The following is an 11,654-nucleotide window of genomic DNA, read 5'->3' on the forward strand; positions in this document are numbered from 1 at the left end:
GACTTGGCAGTTTTCACCCAAACTCCTCAGCTGTGTTGTTATTTGTTTCTAAATATAGGGTCATAGGTGGAAAAGAATTTCCATTTTCTTGGTAATTTTCACAACAGGATGTTAGGAGATGTAGTTGAAGTGACAGCCTGTGGGTGGTGTTAGGGCTCACCTTGCAATTCCTGCGAAGAGGCGAAGGCCAGAGGTCCGCATCCCTCCGGCCAAAAGGCTTCATCCACCAGGAGTGACGGGGCACACGGGCTGCAGCCATTCTTCAGGTCTTGTTCTAAGCCCTCCGCCGTCCGCGGGTGCAGGCCCCACTCGGAGGTCACAGGCCTGGCGGGTCTGCACGGCGCCCGGCCCTGGCACTCCTGAGGCTCTCGGCTGGGCGGCCTCTGTGGAGACCCTGTCCCCTTTGACTCGAGTGAAACGTTCTCACCTGGTCCTGGGTTCGTGTTTCCTGCGTGTGGTCATAGAAGCTGCATCGTCAGCCTTTGCCGTGGAGCCCCCACCTCCCTTTCCTGGCTCCTCAGCGCCTCCCACGGGAAACGGGGAAATCGCTTGCGGGTTCACGCAGGTCGGGTCGTGATCTCAGGCCCAGGATTTAGAGAGCCCCACGATCCGGCTGACTCAGGTCGGGGGAGGGCGGGCCCCAGAATGTGCCCTTCACAAACGCTGGTGGGTTCTCCCCTCCCGGTGAAAATAGGCTGGATTCCTGTTTCTTTTTGAACGTAGCCTCTGTTCCTTCTGTACCAACAAATGCCCCCATCCCCCGTGAAGAGGCAGATGAACCTGCCCTGAAGCCCCCGAACCTTTCCATGCTGGACAGAGAAGGAACGAAACGGCTCCCTCCTGACCCTCCCCAGCCGGCCCTGAGACCCTGAGCCTGGGATGCTCCTGAGCCTGGGATGCACCTGCTTTCTTTAGGTCATTTTGGAGAATGTGCCATCAAATCCCTGGTTACGCTCCCTCCCAGGGCCTGGCACTGCCCTGGGGGGACCCTTACCGGGACATGTGGAGCCGGTGTGTGGCTCAGGCCCTACGGCTGCTGGGAGGCGTGGTTTTGTGGTTGAGAACTGTAGGAATGTCCCTGATGTTTCCAGTCAGATCGGCCTCCCACAGTTGTCTCCATCCTGAACCACAGAATGTCCCTGACGTGGTCGGTCAGATCCACCTCCTGAGGGGTCAGGGCCCTGAACCGTGGGAATGTCCCTGATGTGGTCGGTCACATCTGCCTCCCATGGGGTCAGGGTCCTGTGGAACAAGAGCTGCCATTGGAAACGTGGCAGCTGCCCTGGCGTCCCCCCACCCCACATGGAGTCTTGGACACCCTGAGGTCCTGTGTGCCCCCGGCTCTGCTTCGCTCCCTCCTCACTGTAAGTCCTAAAGGAGGGTTGTCTCCACCACCTGTCTCGGTTTGAGTCCCATTTTTAAATGTCTTGCCCTCAACCTTCATTTCCAGATTTCACGGTACTGAGCTAGGGCCCGAGACCCTGGGCCGGGCATCAAGGAAGCCTCCCTGGGACTCATGCCAGCCCCACCGCCAGCCCCTTTTTTGAGAGAAGGAAGCACCATCGTTGGTTCCTTTTTACACCAAGTTTTGAATTCAGGAGTGAAGTCCTAGTTACTGAATTTTTTAAAAGCACACAAAACATGTTTTAAATATTTCCCTTTTTAAAGGCAGATGCGCCTGCCTGGCCACTTGGCACATTTTCAAAGTCCATGTGCAGATCAGCGGTCCCCTCTGTTCCTTCTGAAAGGAGCGCGCTGTGGGTTCTTGCGTAGCCTGTCAGCCCTCCCCGGCCCCAGACGCCAGTGCCTCTGCGGTGCCTCTGCCCTGCAGGATTCGCAAGGGCAACAGAATCACTGGCCTTCCGGAATCTTCTCCCCCCAGGGGGATGCCCGTGATGGCCACAGCGTGGTTAGACCTGCTGAGTTTTAGCCCCCAGGTAGGGCCGGCCACGTATCACTAGGGTTTCAGGCCCGTGGGTAGAGCTGGCCACTCATGACTTCGGGTGTTTCAGGCCCGTGGGTGGGTCCTGGCCGTGGGGGACTGGGGCACAGTGTGTCTACCAGAATTTCACAGCCCCAGGTCTGAGGGGACACGCACCATCCCGCACCAGGACAGAGCGTTAGTGGAATGCTGGGCCTGGGCTACTCAGGGAGATTCGTGGATCATGCTGTGGCCACGGTTCTCCCCCCGCTGTGGGGTGCGTGGCCCCTGAATCCACTTCATGCCCCAGGCCGTGAGCGATCCGTGGACACAGGGTTCTACATTCGGGGGCAGGGCATTCACGAGCGCCCAGTTTTGTTTTGAGGCACATTTTCATGTGACGAAAGCAGAGAGCCCCTGGCTGTTGAATCAGGCAGCCCATCCTCCGTGGGCACCCTCCTCTCTACGGCCCAAGTTCTCCATCATCCCCTGCAGTGAGCCCTGCAGATGGAGGCTGCTGGGCCGTATGCTGGGACGGCGTGAGAGGCACACGCCACGGGCCCCTGAGGGTCTCCCTTGCCCGCCGTGCACAGGCTGCTGACATTGGGCCTGTTGTGGGCAAAGGGGACAGATGGTGCTGGAGCCGAGAGCGGCAGCAGCCACATAGCTCCTGGGTGCACGCAGCGATGCCCGGCTCCCTCCTGGTGCAGAGCCTGGGGTCATGTAGCTCCTGGGTGCACGCAGCGATGCCCGGCTCCCTCCTGGCACAGAGCCTGGGGTCATGTAGCTCCTGGGTGCACGCAGCAATGCCCGGCTCCCTCCTGGCACAGAGCCTGGGGTCATGTAACTCCTGGGTGCACAGAGCGACGCCCAGGCTCCTTCCTATCTAAGAGCCTGAGGTCTGAGTCTGGGCCCATGGCCTTCCGCCTTCCTCTGCCTGCCCATTACCACTGGGAGACACTCATCTTTATTCCAAAGCCACAGGCTGGTCTGATGTGTTTTAAATGTGCCCCGTGGGCTGAGCCTTGATGGAGACTCTGGGAGGCACTGCAGGCTCCCCTCTGCTCCTAGGGTAACAAAGCGTGGCCCGTAATCTCTCTCCACCCGGGCTGCCCGCCATCAGCTAGAGCTGTACCGATGCTGTTTTTCAGAGTTGACCTCTGGAATGCCAGTAACCTGAAGTTTGGAGATGAATTCCTGGGAGAACTAAGGATCCCGTTGAAAGTCCTGCGGCAGTCCAGCTCCTATGAGGCGTGGTAAGGTGACGCTGCGCCTGCAGACATCCGCATCTCGGAGAGACACAAAAACCCATGCTGCCTCTGAGTGGAAAGGCACAGAGGCCGTGCGTGCTGGTCCTCAGCTGCGCCCGGCACCCACCCGCTCTTACTTTTCATGTAGCTCTGACAAGCTCTGGCTTGATGAGTTTCTGCCCCACAGCAGGTGAGAAATGGCAGGTGAGGAGAGGCAGCAGGGATCACACTCAGCAGGGACTCATGATGGCTGGCACCTTAAAACAAGACAGGGAACGCGGGTGAAAGCGGCCCTGAGCCACCAGCAGCTCGCGGGGTCTGACCCCGGGTGAAAGCGGCCCTGAGCCACCAGCAGCTCGCAGGGTCTGACCCCGGGAGGAGAGGGCATCAGCAGCTGGTGCAGGAGCCCAGAATGCGCACAGCGGGCCCTGCCCTGCGGCTGCACTCCGGGTCTTGCTCTGGGCCCTCGGCAGCACCTCCTTTTGAGGGCGCATTACAGGGTTCTCCACTCCCCTCTGCACGTCTAGACCTCAGGGGTCGGCTCTGACCCAGAACCCACCCCAGGGCATGACGTGTGTTGCTGTCTTCTGCCTTTCTTTCCTGTTTTCTCCAGGTGCTTGGTGTTTTGGTGGAAGGAGCAGGCCATTGTTTGATTTTACTTTCAGTTCACATGTGTCCCTTAGCGACAGGCAGCTCCTTAGAGGGCCCGGAGTCGCGGGAGGCGTGCACTGCCAGGCGTGGACTGTGTGCTGTGGCCTCATATGCCCCATGTGTCCCTCTGCCGTGTGTGTGAGGGCAGGTTTCCATCCCAGAAACTGAAACGCACGTGTCTTTTGATTCTATGAAGACGGCCCAGGCACCAGCCCCCTGAGCTGAGTTAGGCTTCCTCCTACACTGAGCGAACCCCTGGCGTGGGTAGCCAAGGCAGCCACCACAGACCCCAGAGAACCCCAGGGGGCTAATGCCTCAGACAGGGGCTCCACCCACCTGACAGGGGCTCGTGCCTCGAACACGGGCTCCACCCACCTGACGGGGGCTCGTGCCTCGGACACGGGCTCCACCCACCTGACGGGGGCTCGTGCCTCGGACACGGGCTCCACCCACCTGAGAGCTTAGACTGCCTGGCCCACAAATCAGAGCAGAGAGGGCTCCTGGGTGACTGCGTGGGGTAGAACCAAAGATGGAAGAGTGGCCGGGGAGGAAACATCACCCACAATGACCAGGTGCCGAGGTGGCCTGCCAGGCTCACCAGCCCAAGGCCCCCACCCATGACATCAGGAGCCACGGCACGCTTTGGTTGAAATAATTTTCATTTCCACCTGCTGCTGACACTGCTGGCTGTGGGTCTTCACGGCGAATCACTGACCACTTCTGCGCAGGTTCCCGGAAATCCGTTCCCTCCACGTTGCACCCCCCATCCCCCTCCACGTTTCCCCCATTGACTCCTTCGTCTTTGACTCCAACACTTGCTTCCTGGGGATCCCCAGTGGCCAGCCCTGCTGGGGGTCTTCTGTGGGGAATCCTGGGGGCTGCACTCTGGGGGGTCCTGCGGGACCACCCTCCTGACCAGTCGGCCTCAAGCAGGCAGCTGGGCTGCCCTGAGAGCTGCTCCTTGGCAGGTTCAGCCTCACGCCTCCCTCCATGTGTCCCTCCCACCCAGGTACTTCCTGCAGCCCCGGGACAACGGTAGCAAGAGCCTAAAGCCAGACGACCTGGGCTCCCTGCGGCTGAACGTGGTGTACACGGAAGACCATGTGTTTTCTTCTGACTATTACAGCCCTTTGCGGGACCTGCTGTTGAAGTCTGCTGACGTGGAGGTGCTTGTCCACGTCGTGGCCTGTGGGTGTGGGCAGGAGGTGCCACCTGCCTGGGGCCCTGCCCCACGCGTTGCCCCACCCCAGAGGGCACCTCGTCCCTGAGGGGGCCTTTCCCGCACCTCCCAGCCCGGCCTGTTTCCCGCCCAGATGTCTGGACCCCTTTGCTGGGGGCACTGGCCTGTTGGCAGGTAGAGCCATGGGAGCTGAGGGCTTCCCCGGGTTGTTTGAGGGGACCCCATCATCAGGGTCCCTCTGCCGGCTCAGGAGCCCTAGAGCTGGCTGCATTTGGGGGTTGCTAGGAGGAGGTGCAGACGCCCCACCAAGGGCCCAGCCAAGCAGCAGCAAATGGGAAGTTTTGGTGCTTTTGTGAATATATGTGTTTCTGTCTCAGCAAAGAGCCGTATCTATTGTGGCTGGAAGTGAGGCCCCAGCCAGTGTGGGGACAGGCCTCTGAGGGTCCCACAGCCCAGGCCCCAGCACTGACCTCACCCCTCCCCGCAGCCCGTGTCAGCGTCCGCCGCCCACATCCTGGGCGAGGTTTGCCGGGAGAAGCAGGAGGCGGCCGTCCCGCTGGTGCGGCTCTTGCTACACTATGGCAGGGTGGTGCCCTTCATCAGTGCCATCGCCAGCGCGGAGGTGAAGCGGACCCAGTGAGTGCCCGCCCTACCCCGCCCCACCCTGCCCTGGGGGAGAGCGGCCTGGACCCGCTGCAGGGATGGCAAGGTTGTCGCCGGGAACCACGTTCTGGCGCAGGGCTTGAGGGAATTCAAGGGTCCGCAGAAACCGTGTGGATTCAGGCTTGCTCTCACAGACCCAGTTAATGATTCTTTTTCTTTTCTTTGAAAGCCCCATTTGCCTTTGAAATCCCGGGTAGAGTGAGTGAGTGGGGAGGGGAAACGGCTCCCAGGCTTGAGGACAGCTCAGGTCCCCTCCCTGGGGCACTTTGGGAGCCCATGAAAACAGGGCACGGCTTCCCTCAGGACCTGCTGAGCGCTGTTTCCAGACGCCTTATTCTGGAAACATCTGGCTGCACCTGTGGCCACCGTAGCTGGCAGGAGGGGTTTGCTTCTCTGCTGGCCCTTGGATCCTGCCAGGGTCTGGTGCTCAATTCTCTGTGCAGGCACAGGCCGCAGAGGGCGAGAGGACGGGAGCAAAGGCCAGCCAGGCTCCTCCTGAGCTGGTGGCCACGCAGGCAGCCGAGTGGTTCCCTCTGGCACTGTTGACACAGGACGGTTCCATGGCCAGGGCCTCGAGCTCCTGGCCTGGTTGTGCTCCTTGTAAAACGTCAGGAAGCCGACTGATGGGCGTGCGCTGACCTCACGGCCCACAGGCAGGTGCTCGGGGCCAGGCTCTGCTCCGACTTGCTCTTCCGCATCCCCAGGAGACAAACACTGTCCCCATCGCCATTTCCCAGGGACCCCAACACCATCTTCCGAGGAAACTCGCTGGCGTCCAAGTGCATCGACGAGACCATGAAGCTGGCGGGGATGCATTACCTACACGTCACCCTGAAGCCCGCCATCGAGGAGGTGAGCACGGGGCCGGAGTCCTCAGCATCGCGGGGTGTGAGGAGGACTTCCCCCAACAGGGCACTGCATAGGGATCCAGCCAGACCACGAGCTGGGCTTGAACGTCCGCCCCTCCGGCCTTGCCGCAGGGATGCTGATTCATTCGCTTTTATCGAGAGGCTGTTCCCTGTGTACTCCAGAACCTTCCAGGTTCTCCCAAATTAAAACTATACATAAGAAAACCCGCCATTCCACTAAGGAGAAGAACATGCAAGAAAAACCTGGCTCTTCCCAGGGAGACCTTTCTCCACACGTCCTGCGGTCCCCTGTGTCTGGGCCCCGGCTGCATGGCACGTTTGAGCTGCATGCCCCACCCTCTGATACCCACATGTGCAGTCCTCACCCGACCCTCTGATGCTGCCAGGTTGTGCCCCCTATTTATGAGCAGCTTTGTAAACAGGCTCTTTGCAAATGTGAGAAAATTTAACATAGCACATTCTGGTTTGCTCTGTGGGCAGAATCATGGCAGCATTTTGAAGTAAAAATATTCTTAAAGGCCTGCGAGGCCTGGTCTGTGTGGCTGGTGCCCATCAGCACATCACTCCCTGAGAAAGCCCGGCTCGTCTGATCACGGCCACACATCACTCTCGGAGAAAGCCCGGCACGTCTAATTGTGGCCATGGACTGGGCCCTGTGCCCGGCGTTTGCACCTGACCTCAGCAGCCTGTGACACGGGCCCAGAGTGGCCCCCTTGCAGCCAAGGCTCGGGGCGACACCACCCAACGGTGGCCCTGCAGTCCGGCATCACCATGTCCCTCCGTGCCTCACCATGCCCCCTGTGCCCCTCCGCGCCTCACCGTGCCTCACCATGCCCCTCCGTGCCTCACCATGCCAGTGGCCGCGCTCCAGGAGCTGTCTCGGCATTTTCTGGATGAGGCTCAGGGTCTGCATCTCAGCCAGGCGTGAGCCCCTCTCCTGCCTCCCTGCCTGTGCTCCCGGAACCCACTCACAGAGCCCCGTCTTAAACCTCTCCCCAGATATGCCAGAGCCACAAACCCTGTGAAATAGACCCCGTGAAGCTGAAAGATGGAGAAAACCTTGAAAACAACATGGTAGGTTTTGTTCATGAACGCAACCAAAGCCAGTCACCTGCTTGGGGTCTTTCAGCCGGTGGCTGCCTGGAAGCTCTGAGTCACCCCGTGACCCCGGTTGGGGTGGGCGCAGGACCGGGCGTAGGGATACCTGCCACGCCTGGCTACAGTACGCTGGCTGCACTGCTGGGAGGCCTCAGCCACCGCCTTAGGCCTGGCCTGTGTGGTTGGCTCTGCCTCCCCTGGGGTGTCCCAGCCGGCTTTGGGGATCTGGTCTGCACACCCCAGCTCTGCCTCCCGTTGAGGATCTGCCCTGCACACCCAGCTCTGCCTCCCCTGGGGCGATGGCTCCTGCCCCCACCTTTTCCTGGGACAGGATGGCCTCCCCGCCTCCCCAGGCTGTCCCCAGAGCTGTGTCCTGCGTTTTAAAACAGCAAAACTCCCTGATGTTGAACTTGCCCCAACAGTTTAGTCACTTCACATGATACTTCTTGCAGACCGTGCTGTTCGGTCATCTCTGTATGAAATGACCGGACAGAGCTCTTGCCTCGGGCAGGCACGTTCTAGCGAGTGTCCGTTCTTCACACGTGTCTTGCTGCTGTGGCGGCCCTGCGTCCGCCCTCAGCCCCTCCCCACACGCCCCTCCCTGGGTGTGTCCTGGTGCTACACGCGCCTGCGGGCAGCCTCGGCAGTGGGTCCCAGTGCCGTGTCCCGTTGCAGGAGAACCTACGGCAGTACGTGGACCGCGTCTTCCACGCCATCACCGAGTCCGGGGTGAGCTGCCCGACTGTCATGTGCGACATTTTCTTCTCGCTCCGCGAGGCGGCGGCCAAGCGCTTCCAGGGTAAGTGCCCCAGACACCCTTGTGTTGCTGAGAAATAGCCACAGCCCCGTGCAGGGTGATTCCCACCCAGGCAGAACCCCCCCCAGCCCTCGCTGGACTAGAATTGTGGGGGCGTGAGCCCCAGTTCAGAGGCTGGATTTTTCCGGGGTTTTGTGCCTGGGCCACTGTTCCCCAGTTTCACGACCGCAGTGGTCTTGGGGGTCCCCAGCCCTGGAGTTCCCGACCACAGTGGTCTCTGGGGTCCCCAACCCTGGAGTTCATGACTGCAGTGGTCTCGGGGGGCCCCCATCCCTGGAGTTCATGACCGCAGTGGTCTCCGGGGCTCCCCATCCCTGGAGTTCATGACCGCAGTGGTCTTGGGGGTCCCCAGCCCTGGAGTTCATGACCACAGTGGTCTCTCGGGGGCCGGGAAGGCCGGCCGGGCTTTGTCAGGTGAATTTTCCTGATGTGGCCCCCTGGGTTTTGCCAGTGGTTTTTTTTGTGGCTGACCCTGGCAGGGCCCAGAGTGGCGTTGGGAGCTCTGCCTGCCCGTGTCTCCGAGGAGACAAGACCCCTGGGGGAACTGCCCCTTCTTCAAACCCGCAAGCTGGAGACCCCTCAGGGACCTGGGCATCTGGCTCCCAAACTTCTCAACCTTGCCAACCCTCGGGGAGGCGCCTGCACCCGCCCGTCTCCTGCGATGCTTAAGGCCCCGCCGGGACTCAGGCTCTGGGGCTGCTGAGAGGCTCGGCGAGGGCCCTGCTGCCCGGCTTCTCCCTTCCTTGCATGTCCTGTGGCCTCGGGACAGCTGCAGACACCCCCAGGGTGGACATGGCCCTGCAGAGCCATCCATGCTTCTGTGTCCCCAGGAGTCAAACGCTGTCCCCACCTCTGTTTCTCAGGACATCAGACAGCCCCGGCCGACGCGCCCAGGGGTCTCGGGGAGGCAGTTCCCAAGCACTTCCCAGCCCCAGACCCACTTTGAACAAGGTGAAGAAATAAAACCCATCCTCTCACCCAGATGAGCACAGACCACCGTGGAATGAGTCTGTGACAGGCACCAAAGGGGCTGTGCTGTGTGGTGATGAGAGACGGACAGAGACAGAGAGAGAGAGAGAGAGAGAGATGGAGAGAGAGAGGGAGAGAGACACAGGTGGAGAGAGGGCCAGGACTGTGGCAGGGGTTCCCTGCGGACCCTCGGGGGCCACTGTGCCAGAGGGAAAGGGTCACCCTCCTCTGTCCCCCGCAGGTGACCCGGACGTCAGATACACCGCAGTGAGCAGCTTCATCTTCCTGAGGTTCTTTGCACCTGCCATTCTCTCCCCCAACCTCTTCCAGCTCACGCCGCACCACACGGTGAGTGACTGGCTGAGGGACCGAGGCTTTCTGAGCTGTCCCGGGACGCCGGCCTGGGTCAGGGTATCTGCGTGGCTGTGGGGGCCGACCCTGTGGAGTGTGGAGTACGTGGGGAGTGTGTGGAATGAGGAGTGCGTGGGGAGTGTGGAGTACGGGTGGGGTGTGGGGAGTGTGGAGTACGTGTGGGGTGTGGGGAGTGTGGAAGGCGTGGGGAATGGGGAGTACGTGTGCCGTGTGTGTGGAGTGTGTGGACGGTGCGTGGGGAGTGCCGGTGGATGTGCTGGGTCCCAGAACGTCCTCGTTGCAGGTGGTTCACCGACCTATTTAAGCTGTGTATGTTCTGGGGGAATTGAGACAACGTCACAAAAGCAGTGGACGGTTTGACCAGGGTTTAGCTGCTGGTCACCGCCATGCTCTCCTCCGCTGCCCATCACATATGGAGTATTGATGATCGCCGTATCATCCGTGTATTGAGTCAACAGAATCCTATTCAGCAGTGATTTGTTCCTGGCCCCAATGTGGTTGCTGGGGCCGCAGCTCTCACGGTGCAGGGATCTGGGGTGACCGTGTTGCATGTGCAGGTGGCAGAGCTGGAAGGAGATGACCAGGGCAAGGGGATGTGAGGGATGGCCCATTCCCCAGCACTTCTTATTTTTTTGAGACGGAGTCTTGCTCTGTCACTCAGGTTGGAGTGCAGTGGCACCATCTCAGCTCACTGCAACCTCTGCCTCCTGGGGTCAAGCAATTCTCGTGCCTCAGCCTCCCTAGTAGCTTGGATTACAGGCGTGTGCCACTATGCCCAGCTAATTTTGTATTTTTAGTAGAGATGGGGTTTTACCATGTTGGCCAGGCTGGTCTTGAACTCCTGACCTCAAGTGATCCACCTGCCTCGGCCTCCCAAAGTGCTGGGACTACAGGTGTGAGCCATCAAGCCTGGCCCCCCCAGCACTTCTAAGTTGAATTTCAAACCTCATGAAGGCTGAGATGAGCCCCAGGCAGGGCCAGGAGACTCAGCACCCCGAGACTCAGTGCCCCAGAGCCATGACCCCGCCTGATGCTTTTGACTTTGAGACGCGTCCTGCATGCTGGGCTGAGAGGGTGGGTCCCCATGGTGCCATTGGATGCTGCCTGCAGGACCGTCTCAGCAGCTCCTGAGACTGGGATACCCGCCTTCTCCAGTCCTGTCTGCGTCGCTGCCCCTGTTTCTCCGTAGCTCATGCACAAGTCACAGCAGCTCGGAGGTGACTCCTGCATTTTGTCCCCTGGGTGACCTGAGACAGTCACAGTATTTCTGTAAAGCTGACACAGACTTTTCTCACTCCCGCCTCCCCAGGACCCCCAGACGTCCAGGACGCTGACATTGATCTCCAAGACCGTTCAGACCCTCGGCAGCCTGTCCAAGTCCAAATCTGTGAGTCTCTGTTCTTCATTTTCTCTTTTTAGGGACAACTGATTCTTTTCTGTCTTCAGAAAATACACATGAAAAACCTTCCACATTTGAGAGTTAGATCAAGAGCAAGAATCAAAGCTGGCACCACATCCCCTCCTGAAGCCCAGGACCCGAGCGTCCCCGTCCCACCTACCTCTCCCCTCCTAAAGTGAACCCGTTACTGTTTTCGGGAGCCTGTGGCTCCTCACTGGCCCTGTGGCAGGAGCAGCCTCTGACCTGTCAGGTGTGGGAAGCGGCCGAGCCGGCTGGGCAAGTGGCCTGACCTGGGGCCTCCCGGGCATCGCAGTGCTGGAGGCTCCCCCACCATGCGGACCCCTCCTCCCCACGTGGACCCTTTCTCATGCGGCCCCCTCCTCCCCACTCGGCCCCTTCCTCCCCACGCAGCCCCCTCCTCCCCACAACCTCCTCTCCACACAGCCCCCTCCTCCCCACAACCTC

At 60.4% G+C, this 11,654-nt stretch overlaps 1 protein-coding gene across 1 annotated transcript in view; it reads left to right on the forward strand.

Annotated features, from left to right (window-relative positions):
• The window catches only part of RASA3 (RAS p21 protein activator 3), an 80,196-nt gene that overhangs the window by 43,587 nt on the left and 24,955 nt on the right, over window positions 1-11,654 (forward strand). The window contains exons 8-15 of the mRNA XM_017861827.1: window positions 3,073-3,177; window positions 4,832-4,988; window positions 5,490-5,638; window positions 6,403-6,517; window positions 7,534-7,608; window positions 8,308-8,431; window positions 9,660-9,766; window positions 11,100-11,177. Coding sequence (XP_017717316.1) covers window positions 3,073-3,177; window positions 4,832-4,988; window positions 5,490-5,638; window positions 6,403-6,517; window positions 7,534-7,608; window positions 8,308-8,431; window positions 9,660-9,766; window positions 11,100-11,177 — 910 coding nt within the window. The remainder of the gene's footprint in view (window positions 1-3,072; window positions 3,178-4,831; window positions 4,989-5,489; window positions 5,639-6,402; window positions 6,518-7,533; window positions 7,609-8,307; window positions 8,432-9,659; window positions 9,767-11,099; window positions 11,178-11,654) is intronic.

This window comes from Rhinopithecus bieti, unplaced genomic scaffold (genome assembly GCF_001698545.2).
Source record: "Rhinopithecus bieti isolate Rb0 unplaced genomic scaffold, ASM169854v2 scaffold_62034, whole genome shotgun sequence".
In the NCBI taxonomy this organism is placed as follows: Eukaryota; Metazoa; Chordata; class Mammalia; order Primates; family Cercopithecidae; genus Rhinopithecus; species Rhinopithecus bieti.